Source organism: Callithrix jacchus, chromosome 15 (genome assembly GCF_049354715.1).
Source record: "Callithrix jacchus isolate 240 chromosome 15, calJac240_pri, whole genome shotgun sequence".
NCBI classification, from domain to species: Eukaryota; Metazoa; Chordata; class Mammalia; order Primates; family Cebidae; genus Callithrix; species Callithrix jacchus.
The window spans coordinates 76,829,753-76,852,349 of record NC_133516.1 but is presented as its reverse complement, the minus strand read 5'-3'; the positions used below and the strand labels follow the sequence as shown (position 1 = coordinate 76,852,349).

Genomic DNA, 22,597 nt, shown 5'->3' with positions numbered 1-22,597 from the left:
ACCCGCACTTTACTCCTGGGTACTTGAAAAATAACTACTAGCTGGTCATCAGTCTCCCTCTGCTCCACTCGCTCCTACCCGCCTGTTCTCCACGGGGCAGGGTTTTATGATCTAAAAATTGCACATCAAATTATGCTCCTCTCCACCTTGCTCTGGAAGGCGCCGAAGGGCCTTGGTGGTCTACCCTCTCCGACCTGTTTGCCCTCACTTTCTGCCACTCTCCCGCTGCTGCCCACCCCTTCCCGTACGCTACCTCCTTATCCTGGTTCCTCGAGCAGGCCAAGCTTGTTCCAGCCTCAGGGACTCTGATTCCTCTGGGAGGACTCTGCGGCCCTTCTTATCCAAAGCACATGCTTACCCAGTCCCGTACTTCCCACCTCTGTCTGATCTGTTTGCTCTTACAGCTCTCATCACCTGTTGTTTTGTGTGTCCCTTCCCTTCTCCTTCACTGTTTCTCCCTGCCTCTGGAATGTAGGCGCCTGGAGCCCAGGAACTGTGTTTTATTTACAGTGTGCACCCAGGAAGACTTTTGGTGCATATTTATTAAATATATGAATGCTTTATTATTAACAGTATTTTTTAAAGTAACGCAAATTATAATATTAAAAAGAGTAGGGATACACCTATTACATAGATCCGTTTTTGCCGAAAACATATTGTTCCTACACCATTCAGTGGAGAAAAGAATAGTCATTTCAACAATGGTGACGCTGGGACAACTGGATCTCCACATGAAAAAGAACAATTTTGGACCTGTATCTCACATCAGAGGCAAAAATTAACTCAAAATAGAGCAAAAGCCTACATGTAAGACCTAAAACTATGAGAAGAAAAATAGGTGTAAATCTATGTGACCCTGGGTTAGGAAATAGTTTCTTAGCTATAATATCAAAAGCACCAGCAAGAAAGAAAAATAGATTACTTAGACTTCATCAAAATTAAAAACTTAGGTAAAAGTACACCAATAAGACAGTAAAAGACAACTCAGAATCGGAGAAGAGAGTGCAAATCATATATCTGATAAGGATCTACTATCTGGAATATATAAAGAACTTTTAACGCAACAAGAAGACAAATGGTCCACTTTTTTAAAAGGCAAAGGATTTGAATAGACATATTACTCCAAAGAAGATATACAAACAGTTAATAAGCAAATAAAAAGATGCTCAACATCATGAGTCATTAGGGAAATGCAAATCAAAACACAGTGAGATACAACTTCACACCTACTAAAATAGCGGTAATTTTTTTTAAAACAGGATATAGAAAAATTGGAACCCTCACATATTGCTGGTGGGTATAATGGTGCTGTGTGGAAAACAGCTTGGCAGTTCTGCAGAAAGCTAAACATAGTCTCCATGTGACTCAGTAAGTCCACCCCTATGTTGCCCAGGCTGGAGTGCAATGGCTATTCACAGGTGCAGTCGTAGCACAGCCTCCAACTGACCTTCAGCAGTCCTTCCAGGTCAGCCTCCCAGTTAGCTGGACTGCAGGCATATGCCACCATGCCCAGCTTGAAGAAAGAAAAATATTTTTAAATAAATTTAGTGTAGCCTAAGTGCTCAGTGTCTATGAAGTCCACAGTAGTGCAGTCATGCCAGAGGCCTTCACGTTCATTTGCCACTCACTCACTAACTCACCCAGAGCACCTGCCAGTCCTGCAAGCTCCTTTCATGGTAAGTGCCCTATACGGGTATACCAGTTTTTAATCTTTTATATTAATACTTTATTTTTACTGTATCGCTTCTATGTTTAGCTATGTTCAGAGACACAACACTTACTGTTGTGTGACAGTTGCCTACCATATTTAGCATAGTACCGTGCTGTGCAGGTGTGTAGCCTAGGAGTGGTAGGCTATCCCACATAGCCTAGGTGTATAGTAGGCTGTGCCATCTAGGTTTGTGAAAGGATACTTACTCAATGACATCCATACGATGATGAAATCACCTATCAATGCATTTCTCAGAAAGTATTCATTAAGAGATGCATTACTGTACATTTATATTAAATATAATCAAATTTGATTTACATGGATTAAAATACAAAATTTTAGAGTTCAGTTCCTCACGCCAGCCACATGTCAAATATTGAACACACTGTGGACAGCCTGCAGCTACCACATTGGACAGTGCAGGCGGCCACTAGGTTCATCACTGCTATAAGTCAGGGTCTGGCAGCTGCTGCTGTCCTGGTCTTTCACACAGCTCACCAGGGCCCCCAGCATGGCAGCTGGGCTCTGAGAGGGTGTGTTGCTAGAACTCCGGCTGGCTCTCTTAGGACCCAGAACCAGAAGTTGCGCAGCACTGGTTATGCCATATTCTCACCAAGTAAGTCGCAAGACACTGCAGACCTAGGCAAGAGGAACTTGTACTCCACCTCTCAATGGGAGGTGAAAAGAATTTTCAGCTATCTTTAAACCAACACAATTTCTCTGTGCCTCAGTCTCCTCATCTGAAAAATGAAAAGGACTGAGAAAGAAAAAGGGCAGCCCCTTCCATAGAGAAACTGGCTGGGTGCTACAGCTGCGCCACTGTTTTGTAAGACCTGAACCATCATGCATAAAACCAAATAGGCCAAGGTCACTGAGACATGATGACATGAGACAAAGCAAGGCCACTTCATGATGTGTCTTCACCTAGATGAAACGAGGTCACTTGCTGTGCCATTTACAAGACACTGAGCACCCCCTTTCTCAGCCGAAGTGAGCAGCCACTCACCCCTGACAGCCTGTCTGCGCATCCCCCTCTCTCTATATATAGGATTTAGATGGAAACCTAGTCGTGGCGTTGACCCGCTCTCTGGTAAGAGCCAATCCAGAGCAAATCCTGCTTCTTAAGACTCCCCCAATTCACCCAACCAAAGCTCAGATCTGATAGTTGGTTCTTTCTAATGCCTCCTGCTGAGACACTCTGCAGCAGGACTCCTGGCGAGGGTCAAACGTGCCCTTCACCAAATGGGCTTAAGTTAGCTCGAGGATGTCATTCAGTGGGGCTAAGGCAGAGACTTGAACTTGGTAGTCTCAAAGGAGTGCCCCCAAAATACAAGGACCACAGAGCTTGTGCCTCAGCCACCCAGACCTGCACTCTCTAGGCTGTGTGGAAAGGAGTTTGGAGAAGCCAGGGGAAAGGACACAGATGGCACACGCATGCGTGCTCAGACTGATTTGTGTCTGGGGTGAAATCCCACCAGCCCAGGTATCACTGGATGTCCAGCACCTCTTTCAGGCTAAAGGCATCACATGGATCTTTAGATTGCTAACAGAAGTGTCCAGGATTCCCAAATTTTGATGGGAGTGGGGATGGAGTTCGCCGAGAGCAAAAGGGTGTTTCTTTATCAAAGGTCACAGGTTCAAATCCCAGCAAAGGTCATGTAAGTCACACAGATATGGGAGGCAAGTGGGCGCAGGAAACACAGAAGCTCATGCCACAGGACAAAGAGCATACACTTTCCAGCTCACTACAGGGTCTGTAGGGATTGGAGGGGACTGTAGTCAAGTGCAGACAGCCAGGACAGTGCAGAGGGGCCCCCGGCAGATCGCCACTGCAGAGGTGGTGAGAGCATGGTGTCACCTTGTATCTTGATTTTCAAAAAATAAGCTCTGGGATTCTCCCAGTTTGTAAACATTGGTGACAAAGTCAAATTTTTTAAAAACAGGACAGACCAAACAAAACACAGCTGCAGTCTGAGTGTGGTGCTGGGCTCCTGTGGTCCCAGCTACACAGGAGGACCGCTCGCTTCAACCTCGTTCAAGGCTACAGTAGGCCATGATTGCACCACTGCACTCCAGCCTGAGTGACAGAGAAAGACCCTGTCTCTAAAACATATATTAAAAAAACATCACTGAGGTCAAGCTCTGTCATAGGCCCCTGTGCGGTTGTCTACTCTGGGAAAACTGGAATGGGAGAGTGCATCACTCCACCAGGCCCTCCCTCCCTGACCTGGCCCTTCCCCAATTCTGCCATGAGCCCCATGGGAGTCAGCTGGTACAGCAAGGAAAGTATGTGGTTCCTAGGGACCCTGGGTTTGCAGGGAGCAGGGGCTGCCCAGGGAGAGGACCCTAAGGCTGCACTGTGGGGCCTGAGCTGTTCTCGGCTCCAACTGTTAAGGCAACTGAAGCCTATACTCATCATGGCCACTTGGTTTCTCTTTTAATTGTTTTGATGAAAACATTTCTAACTGGACCATACATCCTTGCCTTCTGAAAGAGAAGACAGCACTGTTCCAGCCATGGCAACTGCAGCTGTGGCCCTTCCCCAATTCTGCCGTGAGCCCCATGGGAGTCAGCTGTCACTTCCCCCTGCAGCAGCCAGCAGCAGGCTGGCATACAGTGGCCCAGGGACGTCACCTGCTCCCTGGCATGGCTTGGTATGGAGCCCAGAGGGGGCCTGTGTACAGCTGGACGCCACCAGAGCCCTGCCTGTCCTTCAAGAGAGAAGGCGCCAGATGGGGAAAGAGTGATGCTGGAGCCCTGTGGGCTGCTCTTAAGATGTGTGTGCAGATTCATGCAGCAGCGTGCTTTCACGGAGACGTGGGACAGACAATGCACCCCTACAGTCTGTCCTGTCTCTCTCTCTCTCTGTCTTTCTGCCTCTGCCTCTCTCTGTAACACCCTCTCTTTGTCTCTGCCATGAGGGGATGCAGCAAGAAACTGCCTCATCAGGAATCACTCCAGCCAGCACCTGGTCTTGGGCTTGCAGCCTGCAAATGTGTTTCGTTTCTGTTGTTTGGGCCTTGGTGCCAGGCATTATGTGGCAGCTGCCCCAGCTGACCAACCTGGTTGCTGTGTTTCGAGGCCTCACATATTGGTTCTGGCAGGAAGAAGAGGTGAAGGCAAAAAGCAACCCCCCGGATCTGTCCATTTTATGAGAAAAACGACGCCTCTCAAGAAGCCCTACCCTACAGACCTCCACCTCATCTCATGGGCCAGGACTAGGCTAACAGCCCCTCCTAACAGCAAAGAAGGGTGGAGAATCAGGTGGTTTTTTACCCTATATTGCTGCCCACACAAACCAGGCTTTTGCCCAGAAGGGAAAGGGGAGAATGGCTGCTCCCCTTTAAGGTGGGTAGGGACCCAGAACCCAGCTGGCCTGCCCCTCTCTGGTCCACAGACACATGGGGTATCTGACTTTCCGTGGTCCTCAGTGGCCCACCCTGCAAGTTCTCTCTCGTTTCTCTGTTTAGGACAAGGCATTTGGTCATCCTCTGCAGGCACATGAGCCCTGGCCCTGACAAAAGCCACCTCCCCCACCCTGGTGACCTCTTATGAAGCTCCGGACCCAGCCATTGCTGGGCTGAAGGACTAGGGGAGGGGGTGCAAGACTCCAGCCTCAGGGGCCAATATGCTTCCTGTGGTCACCTTTGCTGTACCCCTCAGATTGTGCAGGGGGTGCCCCTGCGCTCTCATTTCTTCCCCAGTAAGTGTGTATTTATCCTTAGGGAAGACCCAGCCTGCCCATCCCACCAGCCCACAGTGCAGCACAGCTCTGTTGAACCCTTTATTTCCCGGTCTATCCTCCTTCCTGGACTCCTCCAGGCCAGCAGCCCAGGGCACCAAGGGTCCAGAAAGTGCTTGTACAGACAGCAGATGGGCAGCAGACAGACAGAGCTTCGTGGAGGCTGGCAGGCAGCCAGGAAGCAGAGGGTATGATCATCCTGGCCAGGGAATGCTCAGCCAGTGTTCACGGCAGGGCCGCCAGGCAGGCTTGAGACTTGGCTCTGAACAAACATTCACAGCCCTCAGGGCTCCCAGGCAAGCAGCATGGCTGTGGACAGAAGGCTGCATATCTCTGGGCCTCAGCGGGCTGTCTGTAAAATGAGGCTGTGGTAGCACCCTGTGAAGGGCACCATGAGGGTCACGCAAGGCCGTGTGAGAAGTGCAGGCGGTGCGGGTGTGCAGGAAGGGCATGCACTGTGGTTGGGCAGGTGAGGATGCTGGGGAGGAAGGGAGGCAGGGGTGGCAGCTGTCGGCTCCCTCAGAGCTGCAGGGCCTGCCGCAGCACCCGCTCGTCCCCCACATCATGGGGCAGTGTCACCACTAAGCCGCTATTCTCCTGCATGGTCTGGCAGATGATCTCATAGGCCTTCTGGTTCCCTGACCAGCACCGCCGGGCCACCTGGAGCAGGGAGGAGGATAGCAGTCCATTTCAACACGACCAGGCTCCCCACGTGCGTCCTGGCTCCCACACTCGGGCCGTTTGCTTTGAGGCTATCCATGGAGCCAGCTGCCCTCTTCTCTCTGCCCCATCCCTACCCCCAACTCAGCCTCCCTGTCTCTGGCCCTCCTCTGGGATCTGAAACTGGCAGCTGTCACACCCAGTCCCGCTCACCCATCTCCAAGAATGGTCTTGCCTCCTGAGTCCTCCACAGCACCTCCCTCCACTCTGTCCTCCTAGAATCCTAGAATCCACCTCGACTTCAGACCTGAGCTCTACCTTCACAATCTCCCTGCAGTCTTTCTTCCCTCCACCTGTTCTCCCCTGAACAACACCACACCTCCTCCCCCATTCCCTCCTGCCATTCTTGCAATGCCTCCCACCCCTGCTATCCACATGGTCCCCACACCTGCCCCAACCCACTTTGCCATGCCACAACTGGGGCACCTCCTAGAACAAAACCTCACTGCTCCAGGATGAAGACCTCCATCCCCAGCCCCACCAGAAGCCCTGCAGCTCCCAGTGAGTTGGGGGGAGTCTCCTGCCAGTACCCGCTCTGTCCTCATCATCATGCTCCAGGCCCAGCCCCGGGGCTCTCAGTCAGCCAAGCTGTCTGAATTCTTGCCTTGGCTCCAAGCCTCCTCCCATTCTCTGGGTCCCACCTGTCTTCCCATCATAATCTGACCTGACCTCCGTTTGAGGGGCTTCCCCCTTCCTGGCTGCTGTGCTGTGCTGTGCTCATGGGAGGAATCCAGCCCCTGTCCCCATACCCAGGAGATGCTGTGTGACAGCAAATGTGGATGGGGGTCACCCAGCTGAAGGCCCTGCCAGCTTAAGCTGCTGACCCGCCTTTGGAGACCGTGGAGAGAAAACAGGGATGCTCTCCCAGAGGAGGGCTTGGGGCCACCAGCGGATGCCTGTGTGGACAGAGGCAGGAGACCCACAGGAGACTCTGGAAGTGGTCCCCAGAGTCGCAGGGGTGGTCTGCTGAGGAGGGAGCCCTGACAGTGGCCGGAGAGAAGAGGCATGGCCAAACAGGCATGGCCAAGCAGGCTGAGCTCCTGACTGTTTTCCGGGGAGGAAGGGGCGGAGCTCGCTCTCAGGTCTGCGATCTGTAGAGGCAGAGCCACTGATGGGACAGAAGAGGAGGTGGTGAGACCTGGGCTGACTTACACCATTGGAGACGTCCCAGCTGAGCATCAGCCTGGCTCTCTGCTCTGCCTCTGGGGTCCCATCCAGGACAAGGCCGAATCCCCCGTTGATCACCTCACCCCTGCAGAACGGAGAGGAGTTTCCAGTTCACTCCTTGGGCCCAACCCTGAACAGAGCAGGCAGAAGCCCATGTTTTGGAAGCATTGGCTTGAGACAGTGTTAGGGTTGGGGCCCCTATGCCGCCGGCCTCTGCAACCTGGTGGATGCAGGAGTTGTGCAGGCAAGCAGAGCTGAGAGCAGCGTGACCACCTGCCACCCCTCTGCCCACTTGTGCCCTCTGTGCTGGGCCCATTGGCCTCGCACCCACCTCCAGCACCCATTGGAGGTCACCCCCTGTGGGCTGTGGCCCCTTACTCCATGCATTCTCAGAGTGCTGCCCTATAAAGCACACTCCCCTTGGTGTGTCTTGCATTATTTTATTCAGTCATCACACTTTCTGGTTTTATCTTTTTATTATTATTATTTATTTATTTATTGTGAGATGGAGCGTTCCCCTTGTTGCCCAAGTTGGAGTGCAACGGTATGATCTCGGCTCACTGAAACCTCTACCTCATGGGTTCCAGCAATTCTCCTGCCTCAGCCTCCACAGTAGCAGGGATTATAGGCATGTACCATCAGGCCTGGCTAATTTTTTGTATTTTTAGTAGAAACAGTGTTTTACCATGTTAGCCAGGCTGGTCTTGAACTCTTGACCTTAGGTGATCCACCCACCTTGGCCTCCCAAAGTGCTGGGATTACAGGTGTAAACCACCATGCCCAGCCCCTGGTTTTATCTTTTTAAAAAAATCTTTTTTAGAGATGGGGTCTGGCTATGCTGCCCAGGATGGCCATGAAATTCTGGCCTGAAGCAATACTCTTGCCTCAACCTCCCAAAGTGCTGGGATTACAGGCATGGGCCACTGTGCCCTGCCTGATTTCATCCTTATGATCTTTATCTTCCTTATTTCTTCTTTCTGCTTGCCTCAAGTATAGTGGGGTCCTTCTGATTACCTGACCCAAAGACTAAGTTCCTTTATTTTCAATATTTCTGATTTTCTAATTAATGCATTTCTCTGCCTCTAACAGTTTTTGACAAGTTCTTGTTTTCATTTGTTTCCTAATAGATGAGTTGAACTTCGTTAAGTGTGTTGAAGCTCTGCTGCTGTTTCCATGCCTGTGTACTGCAGCTGTTCCCCAACAGCCTGGAACGCCTTTCCCATCCTCAGCTGTCCACCTACCAGCTGGAGCTGCTGCCCTTGAAGGATACACCCTTGGCTCCTGCTCAGTCTTCTCAGCTTTCAGACACATACGAGAAGCACCCTTGATTTTGTAAACGCCTGTCACTGCATTGCTGCAAACTTGTCCCTCCTGCCTCTTGTTCCTCACTTGCAGTAAATCTGTTCCTTTTTCTTCCAGCACCAAAAATGTGCATCTGGTTTCCCTAGTCTCAAATCCTTCAGGCTCATCCAGCTTTCCCTGCTTCTCTGCCCAGCCTGGATCCTACTGACCACAACCTCAGCCAGTTCTCACCAGGAAACCAAGATGCCCTGTGCCCCTTGCAGCCACCTGTACTCCCCATCCCTGTTCCCAGAAACTGCACCACCCCTCCTGTGAGTGAGCCAGCTGTGCTGCCTACTACCCTGCATCCCTGCACCTGGCTGGTCCATGTCCTGAAATGGGTTGCCCTCACACCTCCCACCAGCTTCCAGGTGCTCCGAGTCAATCTACAGTCATTACCATTCACCTGTCAGAGAATCAACAGCCACGCCCAGGCCTGAGCACTCCCAGTGTCCTGCAGCTAGAGAGGCCTCTTGGAGATTAGAACTACAGATTTTGTTTGAGAAGCCTGCATCCCAGAGGGTCAGAGACCAAGGACACTTGGCTTCAGATGACCTTGGCGAACTGACCACAATGGAACCCTGGACATGCAGATCCCAGGAAAATGGGAACAATAATGCATTGCAATTAATGGTTAAGTTTGGGATTACTCACAAATGGTGCTGGAACAACTAAATGAAAGTAGAAAAACATAAATGCCAGATGTATAATTCGATGAGTTAACATATATGAATAATTTAGAAGAGGCCCTTGCATGTGTTACACTCTACAAGCGTTAGCTCTGATCAGCTCATTTCCTCTTCACCCCTAGCCTACAAGGCAGTTACTATTATTATGCTTATTTTCTCATTGAGAAACAAAGGCACAGCAAGCCTACCCTGTGCAGGCAGATGGCCTGAGAACTCCTGCCGTCAACCATTGCGCTCCAGGGCTGTCCATCAGGGCATCTCCCTCCCTGCGTTGGGGAGGGGGCGGGGTGCGCAGGCAGAAGGCTTGCAGGAGTGTGCAGGAGGGCTGTGTGCACAGAGGGCCTTGGAAGCCCTGGCTACTCAGAGGGGTCCTCGGACCAGAGCATCAGTGCTACCAGGAGCTTGCTAAAGGGGGTCTCACTATGTTTCCCAGGCTGGACTCAAACCTCCTGGGCACAAGCAATCCTCCTGCCTAGGCCTTCAGAGTAGCTGGGACTATAGGTGTGCACCACCAGGCCTAACTCAGACCTGCATTTTTACAATAATCTGCATTTAAATAATATCCTCAGAGGATTTCTGCGCACATTCAAGTTTCAGATGCACTAAGACATTGTTTAGTGTGAAAAAGTGTCAGTATCCAGATATATGATAGATGGTGGGTAGAACACAGGCATTTATCCTTGCCCCTCCTGCATCTCACTGCAGGACTACAGAGGAATTATTTAACCCATGAGGATGAGGAGAAAGGGACAGGAGAACAGGCGATGGGATTCTGAAAGCTGGAAGCAGGCGTCAGAAAGCTCCAGCTCAATGTGGCCATGGGAGGCGCTGGCAGAGCCCATTGGCACCCCAGTACCCAGGGAACCTCAGGAGCTGGTGGTCAGCACCAAGGGCCTCCAAAGGAGGGCAAGAGTGGAGGTAAAGTCAGGAACACCAGCTGGAAGCCTGCTCACCTGAGGTGGGCTCCCAGATGCCCACCCACCTGCTGCCTAGAGGCTGCCCGAGCAGGCCCTCAGCGGCCACGGGAACTGACCCTCTCACATGAGAGGCCGCAGCACCAACAGGGAGGCCCCACCCCTCTCAATGGGCCCTCGCAAAAGGGAAAGAGATCAGAAAAGTCTTTTCTGAGATTCTACCAACCCAAGAACAAGAGCCTGGCTCTCATCTTGATCTCTTGCACTATATGTATGACCCAGCCAGATGGCCCTGTCCTGCAGCCTGCGGTCCAGACATCCACCTGAGCATGTGGGGCTGTGGCCAGCCAGGCAGTGCCCTGTCTGAATGTGAGCGCTGGGCAGATGGCACAAAGACAGACGGCAAACGGGCAATCAGGAAGAGGGGCTGCAGGAGACAGTGGCACAGAGGAGGCCAGAAACAGCATACAGCTGTCGCTGGTTGTCCTGGAGTGGAGCCAACAGAGAAGCGTAAACATGGAAAGGTCAGTCCAGGAATGTCAGGGTGAGCATGCAGCCTAGAGACAGGGATCAACGTGAAAGAAGGAGAAACATGTTGCAGAGTTGTGGGGGTGGGGCATCCCCTTGGAGTAGCCACAGTGGGGATGGAGTTGGAAGGGGTATCCCCTTGGATGCCATGGTGGGGACGTTATTGGGAGTGGCGTCCCCTTGGAGTAGCCATGGTGGGGATTGTTGGAAGTGGTGTCCCTTTGGAGTAGCCATGGTGGAGGGTCAGACATTTTTCCGATGGATTGCATTAAGTACATGTGTAAGTGTGATGGGTCCCAGGGTGAATTTGCGACACTTTTCCAAAAGACCCCTCAAGGACAGCAGGGTAAAAGGGTATAGGTCCCAGTGTCTGGTCAGTCTGTGACCCTGTCCACAGAGTCCGGGGGAAACCTTGGGGTAGCAACTTAGGAATTTGCAGGGAGCATTCCCTGCCTTGGGGAGCCCTGAGGGCAGAGTACACTGTGTCCACCTGAATTCTGGCCCTGCTGTCCCTGCCCCAAGGCCCTCAGGGTGTGCACTCTTCCTCAGCCTGCCCAGCCCCATCCCTCCCTGCCTTCGGCTGTCTATCAACAATGATGATGGATCCTGGGGGACCTGGGCTCAGACCCCGGCTCTACCGCCAGCAGTTGGCCCTGGGCAAACTGCTCAGCCTCCTTCAGAGCCACTCTCTTGCCCTCTGGAAATGACTCAGAAAATCCTGTGCAGAAATGCCAGGTACCCAGCAGCCAGGCAGCCCTTCTCCACCTGGGGTTTTCTACAGCCCCTGTGTCGGAAAGGACGTGCTCTCAGTCACATTTTCCTCTAATTACAGCCACCTGACTGCCACAGTGTGAAACTGCAGCCTCCAAGGACAGGAAGACAAGCCAGCCTGTCGCAATTCTCTGCCGGGACTTGACTCTGGAGGGCAGGGGACCACTTGATCCGGCCAAAATGGGCTCAGTGGCCAGTTTGGAGATGGCCACTGGAGCCAGGCAGGGGGCAGGGTGTTGTCCTCCTTCCAAAGCTGCAGCACCGCCTGCTGTTCCCCGCAGCCCAGAATCCAGCTTCGGCCAGGAGCCCAGACCTAGGGCCCTTTTCTCAGAAAGGCCAGCCAGGCAGAGGCAGAGCTGAGGGGAGAAGGGAGCTGAGACTCCAGGTCTCCTGCCCCCAGCCCAGCTACCCTGGCAGCCTTGGCTGGGTCCTGCACTCTCAAGTGAGGTGGTCATAGCAGGAATGATAAGACCCTGGCCATGAAAGCACCAGGAATTCCATGGGAACACATGGAAACTGACATGCTGGAAACTGACATGATGGCAGCTACCATTCTTGCTGAGCCTCCATAAGAGGCCTCTGAGACCCACGCAGCAGGGGAGACCCAGAGAGGTGGGTGGCTAATGCAAGCCCTCTCCTAAAGTTCTTCCCTCTGTCTCTGCTCACTTGAGGAACACATTTTCCACAAAGGTGTGGCAACGCAGGTGACCAGGGAGGTAGGGCCCAGGACTTCAGGTACCTCAGCCTGGCCCTGCCCCAAAGGAACCCCCAAAACTTCCATATCAGCCCCACACCCCGTCCTTTGAAACCATCTTACCAGCCCACGCCCCCTCCGTTGTGAAGGGCAACCCAGGTGGCTCCGCGACAGGCGTCTCCCACGAAGTTCTGCACAGCCATGTCTGCGGAAATAGAGACACTCCTGCCCATTATCCCCTGCACTGGGTGGGCACCAGGCCCAGTCAGGCCAGCCTTGGGTGGGGAAATCAGCAGGCCCCACTGGCTGAGCCAGCACTGCTCAGTGGGAAGGACAGGGCGGCAAGTAGGCCCTAGGGACAGGGCCTCTCACAGCAGCAGTCACTCTATGTGTGCTGGCAGAGCCAGAACTGGAGCAGGAGAAACTGACACATGCCTAGTTGTCCCATGGTGGCGCTCTCCAGCACTGAGCACCAGGTAAAGCACCCCAGAAGCAGAGGGAACAAAAAAATTAAAAGGGATGCGGAACCAGCGTTAGAAAAGTACGGGTGCCAAAGAAAGTCACTCCTGCTCTTAAAAAGGGGGGCAGAGGAGCAAACTGCCAATGAATGGCTTCCCTTCACCCCATTAGGGAACTGAGGTCCCAGGACAACCATACAACCTGAAAGCTGGGTAGTGAGAGCATCTGCAGAGAAAAACCGAGCCCAAGCTGGTCACCTTGCAAGTTCAACACATTGCTAAGGGACAGGCGTGGGCCAGCCTGAGACCATGAGCCCCTAGGAGGACAGTGATAAAGGAGTTTGCACCCTCTTGCAGGCTCTTCCTCCAAAAACCCTACAGAGACGATCACGGAGAACCCGAAGAATATCTCCCTTCTCTTGGTGCCAGGCTGCAAAAATGGGGAAGAGACCAGGAGCCAAAAAAGGCAAGAAATGCAGCTCTAGGATCTGGAAAGGCAAGGAAGCAGCTGGCCACCCACAACCTGAAGGTCACCCACATCCAGGGCACTCAGCCAGCCCGGCGTGGCACTCACCAGTTTTACAATGGGAAAACCCACATCCCAGAGCCGCTTGGTCCAGGGGTGGTCACTCTATGCCGAGTCTCTCAGATGCCAGAACATCTTTCGAAACATCATGACTGACTAAATGCATCAATGTTTAATAAAATCCCAATCTAACATTAAAGTTTAAGACATTTTCGCCTTCCTCACCTGCACAGAAGGCAGAGCCATCATAAATGTTGGAGGTCTCCCTAAAGGGGCTGTCAGTGCCGCTCACATCATGGTGGTCTCGGCTCAGGACCACCGGCGCCTGTGCATGGAAGGACAGAAGCTGTCAGCCAACGGTGTCCACTATGGTTGCGTGGCGAAGGCCGAGGACATGGGGCAGGCCACACCAGAACCCACTAGATTTCTCCGCCTGGGAAATAAGACCCTCTTCACAACTATGTCTGATGTCATCTGTAGCTTGGAATAGATTCACGTTTCCGGCAGCACCAGTGTAATACATGTGTGAGTTCACCGAGTGCTCACAGCCACCCTGTCCAGATATGCACAACTGTTATCATGCCCACTTCATAGACAAGAAAGTGGAGGCACAGAGAGGAGAAGAAATTTCCCCTACATCACAGAGCGAGTTAGTCATGAGCTGGGGTTTAACCCTACAGGTGTTACGTGCCAGTGCTCCCCGTCTTACAATGGAGCTAAATCTGGATAAGTAAAAAGTGAGTTAGAGTATTTTCAACTGACGATTTACTCATCTGGACTCAACTTCATTGCATGACAAGAGAGTACTGAACAAGTGTCGCTTTGCACATTGTAAAGCAGAAAAATTGTTATAAGTCCGAGTCTCTGCTTAGTGTGGGCTAAGCCTGGCCCCTGACCTGTGCAATAGGGACGTGGCTGGCCGATGGCCCGCAGGTGTCGGAGGGCATCACTGGGGGAGTATTTATTTGGCAGTACATACCATAAGACTTTGGGCAGGTCACTTCCCTCTGGGCATAGCTCTTGGTTTCCTGGATAAGGCAATTGCTATGAGCCTTTTCGTGCTGCCAGTCTCTGTGAGGACAAAGACTTTTCGCACGTAAAAAGCACTCGCACTGAGTTTGATTTTTTAATACACTCATTGGCAGCACTCCCTGTTCCCCAGGAATCTCTGCCTGCTTAGATACCCCAGAGAGGCAGCGGGCTGCTGCTTAGCCCTCATGTAATGGGTGTGGTGCAGCCCTAGAGGTCAGACAGGGCAGGTCAGCTGGCTCCCCTGTGCTGTGCACCGGCAGTCCCGCTATGAAAATGAGTCCTGGCTGGGTGCGGTGGCTCACTCCTGTAATCCCAACACTTTGGGAGGCTGAGGCCAGGGGATCACTTGAGGTCAGGAGTTCAAGACCGGCCTGGCCAACATGACAAAACCGCTTTTCCACTAAAAATACATAAATTAGCTGGGTGTTGTGGTACACACCTATAATCACAGCTACTCAGGGAGCTGAGTCATGAGAATTGCTTGAATCTGGGAGGCAGAGGTTGCAGTGTGCTGAGACTGCACCATTGCACTCCAGCCTGGACTATAGAGCGAGACTTTCTCAAAAAAAAAAAAAAAAAGAAAGAAAATGAGTTCTAACCAGCAATTTAAAAAACAGAGTGAAGGACTGGGAGGAACCCTGACTGAAGAGAAGGAGTAAGGGGAGCCATCCGACACCTGGCATGGGGAGCATATCAGCCTGGTTCTGCACTTTTCAGTCAGGAGAGGGAGCAGGCAGGTCAGTATGTGGGTGGTTCGCTGTGCATACGTGGAGCAGCTCAGCTGTTCTAGCTAAGAAGAGCTATTCCTATCCCCAGGCCCTGGAAACTTTTCTTCCAAGTGTCCAGTAAAGCAGGTGGGGTTGGTTGATGGGCGTGATCTCCCCTTCCCTGCCCTGGGGATCCTGAAATTTCACAGGCCCCCTGTGTCAGAGGATGCTCTGTGCTCCTGCATGAAGAGGCCCGCCTCTCCCTCCTTCAACAGGCCAGGCCTGCTCCCATGTCGTCACCCGTGCAATGAAACCACCTTCCCCTAGATACTCTGGCACTCATTGGCCATTCAGGTCTCAGCTCAATGTCAGAACTCAGAGAGGCTGTCCTGCCCACCCTCTTTGCCAGGTTCATTTCCTGCATGCCGCTCCTCACCCTCTGAAACCCTGTCTCAATGTGTGCCTTCAGCTCCAGGTCTGTCGCCCTTCACCTCGCTACACAGGTCTGTCTTGTTCTCTGCTGTGTCCCCCCTGGTTAGGACACGCTGCACAGAGGCCATGCTCAGCCAAGTACTGTCCAGTGAATGAACGCATGCTTACTGACCCACAGCACTTACTGTGCTGGCTGGCTGACCACAGCCCGGGGCGAGTACACCTGGAGCTTCCCAGCAGTCCCCATGAACACCTGGGCCTCCAGGAAGCACCGGGTGGGCATGTTTGGCTGTGCCCCAGCAGGGCTGGCTGCCGCCCTTGCTGCTAGTGCCACCCCCAGAATCACCCCAGGGTGGCGTTCACACCTCTGTCCCAGTGTCTGTTACATCTGACCAGTAACATTCCTGGAACTTGTGGAAAGAGACACCCACAAGAATTCTGTGGCAAAGGAGCCAGAGCCCCTGGGAGCGAGCACACCCAGGGTTCCATCCTCGAGGCAGGTCTGGCTGATTCGGAGCAAAATGAGCAAAAACTAGGGAAGTTTGCCATTGCTTGAGGAAAGGGAGCTCCATAAAGATGTGTAAAGTTACTTTGTGGAAGCAGACTTACTCAATCCTCACACACAAGCTTTTTATTCTCTTTTCACAGAAGAGGGACACCAAGGTTCAGAGAAGGCCCCAGACCTGCCCAATGTCACACAGCAGGGGACAATGATGGAACCTGACACACACAGAGCCAGGTCCCCAGACACCTCCCCCAGTCCCAGAGGGTCCTTGGAGCCCCTGGGCTACCTGTGCTCCAGGAAGGTTACCTATTGCGAGCACTGCTCTTGCTCCCCGAGGCCTTCCTTCCCCCTCACGGCCACCTCACCCTCACCTCCCCAGCAGAACCCTTCTACCCAGTTGATCTCAGGGACCAAAGCCTTCAACAAAACCTGGTCTCCCTAAAGAGGAGACATTTGGGCCTCAGCCCTGGGAGGTAAGCTCCCAGGAGGGGCTGGTCCACTGCTCCTGAGCACAGGGCTGCCAAGGCCCAACAATGAGGTCTCCCCACCCAGAAGGCTGTCGGGAGCAGCCAAGGTATAGGCGGGAAGTCCCAGGGCAGCAAGGACAGCAGGAAGAGGCGAAGGGATGCTTTCCCCAGAGCACAGAACACCTTACCTTGATCCTCCCATGGGCGATGGCCTGGTTAATGGCCACAGCAATGGCCACACGGCCCTTCTGGTCCGAGTACAGGATCCTCGCCTGGGAGCCCACCACCTTCAGACAGAAGGGTGACAGGCGTCTGAGCCACAGGCAGCAATGCCAGGACTTGGTGGTGCAGGGAGACATAGGCAGCACTTCCACCAGGGGATATGGCCCTTGGCAGCCTGAGCGCCTGTCTCACAAGGTCCAGGAGGACCCCTGAGGTGCATGGTACATCTTAAGTCTGTGGCCTGAGGTGAGCCCCCACATTCAGCCCACTAGACAGCCACACTGGCCCCACATGTCCACTGCAGCCTGGGACCCCAGACACCTCTCCCAATCCCAGATTATCCCCAGAGGGGCCTTGGAGCCCCCGAGCCACCTGTGTTCCAGGGAGATTACCTATTGTGAGCACTGCTCCCGTTCCATCTCACAGTGATGACATCAACACCTCCTAGGGCCAATTTGCACTGGGCGTGCCTCACTTGAAGTACCCACACAGCCCCTCAGCTATGAGTCTTATGGGAAGACACTGTCATCCTCATCATACGCTTCATCTTCCAGATGAGGAAACAGCCCTCTGTCCAGAGGTTGGCCTTAAGCCTCTGTCTATCTGCTGCACCCAGGAGCTCAGCCACCCAGCAATCGCATCTCCTGACGGTAACTGGTGGTTGCCCGAGGGAGGCAAAGCTTCAGCACACGGAATGAGTTATTGTGTACCCCACGGTCCTCAAGCAGGGTGGCATTTGGCAATGACTGAAGATGTTTGTGGGTGCTGCTAACATGGGTAGGGATGCTGCTAAACACCCTAAGACGGCCCCCACGATGGTGAAGCCCCCAATGACTTCAAGAGATACATGCACGCATGCGTTCACAGCAGCATGACAACAGCCGAGAGGTGGAGGTGACTTGGGTGTCCAGTGGAATGTGATTCAGCCTTAAAAGGAAGGAAATTCCAACGCATGCTACAACATGGATAAATGAACCCTGAGGACATTATGATAGGAGAAATAAGTCAGGCACAAAAGGACAAACACTGTCTGATCTCACTTCCCTGAGGTTCTTACGTTGAGTGCCAGGGGCTGTGGGAGCAGAATGGGATTAGTGTTTAATAGGGGCAGAGCTTTGGTTTGGGAAGATGAAAAAGTTCTGAGATGGGTGGTGGCGATGGCTGCACAGCAGTGTGAATGCACTTAAAGCCACTGCACTGCATGCTCAGAAATGGTAAAGATGGTTACCATGGTGAATTTTATGTTTATGTACAATTTGCCATAATTAAAGCTTTATTCATTCCCCAAGTGTCAGTACACTGAGGCTGAGAAACCCTGGTTTCTCCAAAGAAGATGCAGGTGTCTGTCCCAGCAGCTGGTGAGCTCAACCAGGAGCCGGTAAAGGCGACAGGGCTGGGCCGCAGAGGCAGTTGTGCACCTGGCCGCCAGCTCAGCTTTGGCTGGGCCCGTGAGTCTAGCTGCTTCTTCCTCCCTCATGGGTTCCTAGAGAACAGCCTTATTTTACTCACACCAGCTGCCTCAAATACTTTTCAGAAAAGCTACTTGTGTGAATTAGCACTGCAGAGATTTTCAAATTTTTTGGATCCAAAAAAAAAAAAAAAATGGTGAGGAACTGACATAGCACTGCCCACTTTGTCAAGAGTGTACATTAAAAGAAAGTAAATCAAAACACTTTAGAAGGCAACTTTCTGCAGTCACTGTTCAGAAGAGGAAGCAACATTAAGTCTCAAGAGGCGCACGATCTCCAGGGTACTTTAAGTCAAAGCAGATGTGCCCTGCTCTCTGCTCTAGCTGTGGCTTCCACCCCTCGCACCCTTGACTCTGGCACCTCTCGAGGCCCCTTCTCAGCCATGCTGGCATCTTCCCAGGCTATCTCCCCTCTCTTCTCCACCCCATCTCTGCACTGACCCACAGCTCCAGCCTCCGAGTCTTGGCCTTGGCATCTCTGACTCAGCACCGTCACAGATATGCAGCCCTCAGGAGGGCTCTGAGGCTGGACACAAATGTAAATCACTGCATATGGACGAGACAGCCCAGGACAGGGGCAGGCCCCTCCCAGCCCTGGGACTCCTGGGCCAAGACCACTAGTTCAGACATGGTCTGTGGCCAAAGGCATGTGCACCAAATGCCCACTTTTTTTCCATTTTGTCCTCAGTACACCCAGCCTGCTGCCACCATGGAGCCTTGCACAGGCTGGTCCCTCTGCCTTACCCGATTGTCATGTGGCTGCCACCCTTTTGGCATGTAGACCTGGACACACATGCCAGACCCCTTCCCTGGCCACTCTTGTGAGGCAGCCCCACCCGCCCTTCCCCGCTGGTGCTTTCCAGCATACACACCCAGCGGAAACCAGGCAAGACACGTCTGTCAGCTCAGCCCCACAACATAGCCCTGCACAAGCAGGGCCACAGGGGCCGGCTCCAAACACCATCACCACCGCCTCCGCTTTGCAGATTAGGGCATGAAACAAGCCCAGGCAGCCTGGCTCTAGAGCCCAGATGTTTTCCCCTGCATTTGTTGAGTACCAGGCGGAAGAATGACCTGTCCAACCCTGGTCACTACCCAAGAGCCCAGGACACTTTTCCCCTCAAGTTTTTTTTTTTTTTTTAGTTTTGCTCTTGTTACCCAGGCTGGAGTGCAATGGCATGATCTCGGCTCACCGCAACCTCCGCCTCCTGGGTTCAGGCAATTCTCCTGCCTCAGCCTCCTGAGTAGCTGGGATTACAGGCACGCGCCACCATGCCCAGCCAATTTTTTGTATTTTTAGTAGAGACGGGGTTTCACCATGTTGACCAGGATGGTCTCGATCTCTTGACCTCGTGATCCATCCACCTCAGCCTCCCAAAGTGCTGGGATTACAGGCATGAGCCACTGTGCCCAGCCCCCCCTCAAGTTTTTAAATTACAAAATACACGTTACATAAAATGTACCATCTTAACTATTTCTAAGTACACAGTTTCGTGGTACTAAGCTGATTCATAATGTAAACCTATTGCCCCTCCATCTCCCTATTCCGCATCCCCCAGCCCCGGCACCCGCCATTCCACTTTCTGTCTCTGAATTTGCTGCTCTGGGGACCTCACAGATGTGGAACCATGCAGTATTTGCCCTTCCGTTATTTCACCTAGCATGGTGTGGTCCAGGTTCATCCGTGTTGTAGCATGCGTCAGCACTCCCTTCTGTTTGAGGCTGAGTCATATTCTATCTCGTGGTTAGCCCACAGTGTTTATCTGTTCTTCCATCAGTGAACACCCGAGTGGCTTCCACAGCTTAGCCACTGTGAATAGTGCTGCTGTGAACGTGAGCGTGTAAGTATCTCTCCGAGTCCTTGCTTCCAATTCTTTGGGCTACACATCCAGAACTGGAATTACTGGGTCATTGGCTAATTCTATTTTTGATTTTTTGAGGAAGATTGTTACTGTTTTCCATGTGGCTGCACCATTTCACCAACAGTACACAAGGGTTCGAAAATCTCTGTGTCCTCACCTAGGCTACCCTTTAAAGGCCCCATGCTTCTTTCTCCAGCAGCCCCTTGGGCAAGGCAACTGCTGCCTCCCCTCCCAGTGTGGCCAACCTGGAGCTGGCACAAATAGTCACATGAGGTCTGGTGTGTGCAGCCTCTTGGGGCTTGGCAAGCTGGAGGCTGTGGGCCAGGCAGAGCACCCATCAGCATCCCTGCACCTCCGGGCAGTCTCCTGACGGTGCAGCTATCCCAGCCTCCCCCAGGCCCGGGCACTCACCAGCTGGTGCCTGGCGGCCTCCTGGATCCAGCGGATGTTGTCCATGTACTGCAGCTTCACAGACGCCTTCACTGCAGGGGAGAGGAGAGCTGGTGTCAGAGCCCCTGCAGGGGCACAGACCTGCCCTCGGGCAGGCTGCTCAGCACAGGCCCTGCTACTCACCACAGACCCTGCCCTGAGCCCACCATTGAGCCAGGACACAAGGTGAGGGAGCCCACCCCACCCCACCCCTGCCTTCCTGAACTTGGGAACCGGCAGTGCCTATGGCCCCATGAATTAATCCACAGCTACGCAGTGCAGTGCACTTGCCTGATGCAGTCGGTCCCTCCACTAATAGCTATTCAGTGCCCACTGTACTCTAGCCCCGAGCAAGGCACCAGTAATAAAGACCATGTGGGCCATGAGGAATACAGGACTGAGGCGAGGTGGGCCCCAGGGTGGTGGGTTTGGGGGCTCTCTGAGGAAGTGGCCGTCAAGCTGAGTCTAAAGGCTGGGAAGGAACTGGCCACCGGAAGCTCTGACGGAACAGCATTCCAGGCAGAAGGAACAGCCAGTGCAAAGGCCCTGAGGTGGAAATGAACTTGGCCTGGGCAGGAGCTAGCCAGTCAAGCTTACAGAGAGCGTGCGCATGTGAGGGGGCACGGGAGCCAGCCTGACCAGCTCCTGAAGCAGACTGGTAATTTTCCAGAAATTGTGTGAGCCAGTGGTTAACAAAGATCCAAATTATACTAAAAATGAAGGTAATAGAAATCCCTCACTCCTGTGATTTCACAGCCATCGACTAATATCTGCCTGGTGGCAATGCCACAGTATGTGCGCTGCAGGGACGTGGAGCTGAGTCAGCATGGCTGGAAACCAGCCAGGCCTGGAGTCTTTAAACCAGGAGTTTCACAGGTGCAGCATCTCAGGGCTTCTTTCCAGAGGGCTGGTCATCCCCACCGGCTGCCTGCTGTTCTCGCACCAGGGAGGCCCAGGAGGCATCTGACCAGACCCCCAGGAGAAGGCCCTTGCTTCCCCTGCCCTCCTGCCTGGGCCCCTGCCCGGCCCCTCCTGCACAGGTGGCCGTGTCTCCCCACCACCTGGCTCTCCTGCCCTGGGTCTGTGTAACCCGGTCCCCTGCCCAGCCCACTGAACCTGGCCAGCAGCAGGGTGGGAATGGGCCCTAGAGGTGTGAAGCACACAGCAGTGGCTGGTGACCCACACAAAAAGGCCACCTGACCTGCAGGAAAGCTGCAGAGAGACCGGGGTAAAAACTGCAACAATGGAGGAAGCATCATTAAATAACCGCAAAACAACAACGTCAGACCCACTCAACAAGAACAAAGGTGGGTTAAAAAACAGGCGGGCCATGTAGACATGGAAAAACATAACCCTCTGGCGGAACCAATACTCAGCATCAGCAAAACCCAGCATGAACATGGGGGACCCTGATACAGAGGAGACCCTTTCGGACCTGGTGGGCGTGGAAGGCCAGCAGAAGCCCCATGTGGAGGTGGCATCATCACGGATGGCAGCAAGAAGGAGTTAGAAGCACTGCCGTCAACACTGCCCCGGCCATGTGCAAGGGGCATTGGGTCTGAGAGGGACCGGGGTGTGCTTAGGGCTGCCCAGTGATCCTGGCCTCAGCTGTTGCTGCCTGGCTACCCTAGGCCTGGACTGTCCTGCTTCAGCCACTTTGAGGGGCTTTCTGTCACTTGCAGCCAGAGTTCCTTACTGGCAGAGCTCAGGACAGCTCTGGAGGGCAGAAGCTTGGTGTGGGTGAATCACCCACCCACAGGCATCCCCACCAGTGGCTTCACCTCCATCAGCAATGGCTTCCTCCAGCACAGATGTGGCCAGTTCGTCTGTAATCGCCAGGTCTTGGGGGTCCCCCGATGTGCAGACCCAGCGGAAAGGCCCAAATCCCTGGGAGAATATGTCCCTGCAAGCACAGATACCTTCTCACACTGGGCCCGCTGGCTTGGGCTGGGGAGTGGGGTGCAGGTGTTAGCACACTAGTGAGGACAGCTCAGCGTCCAGAAGTGGGGCATGGAACCCCTAAACCATCATTGGACAGAAAGTTCCAGGGGCCTCCCTGTCCCCTCTCTGTGCCCAGTTCCCCAAGCCCTCTGTCCCTGCCTCCTGGCTGTACCATCTCTAGCTGTAGGAGCTGGGAGCCAGGACCTGGGCAAACAGAAATGCCCCCTGTTGCCATTATATATGACAAGAAAAGCAGTCGCCAAAAAGTGAC

The 22,597-nt window shown here is 53.2% G+C and overlaps 1 protein-coding gene across 6 annotated transcripts in view; it reads right to left on the bottom strand.

Moving 5' to 3' along the window:
• Window positions 1-5,482: 5,482 nt before the first annotated feature.
• UROC1 (urocanate hydratase 1) overlaps window positions 5,483-22,597 on the bottom strand; it is a 59,707-nt gene continuing 42,592 nt past the window's right edge. For all 6 annotated transcript variants that reach the window (XM_008982287.5, XM_035273935.3, XM_078351876.1 and 3 more), the window contains 7 exons: window positions 22,167-22,288; window positions 20,368-20,438; window positions 16,593-16,691; window positions 13,487-13,586; window positions 12,401-12,482; window positions 7,326-7,425; window positions 5,483-6,113 (listed from right to left, as the gene is read on the bottom strand). In XM_008982287.5, coding sequence (XP_008980535.2) covers window positions 5,973-6,113; window positions 7,326-7,425; window positions 12,401-12,482; window positions 13,487-13,586; window positions 16,593-16,691; window positions 20,368-20,438; window positions 22,167-22,288 — 715 coding nt within the window. In that variant the 3' untranslated portion in view covers window positions 5,483-5,972. The remainder of the gene's footprint in view (window positions 6,114-7,325; window positions 7,426-12,400; window positions 12,483-13,486; window positions 13,587-16,592; window positions 16,692-20,367; window positions 20,439-22,166; window positions 22,289-22,597) is intronic.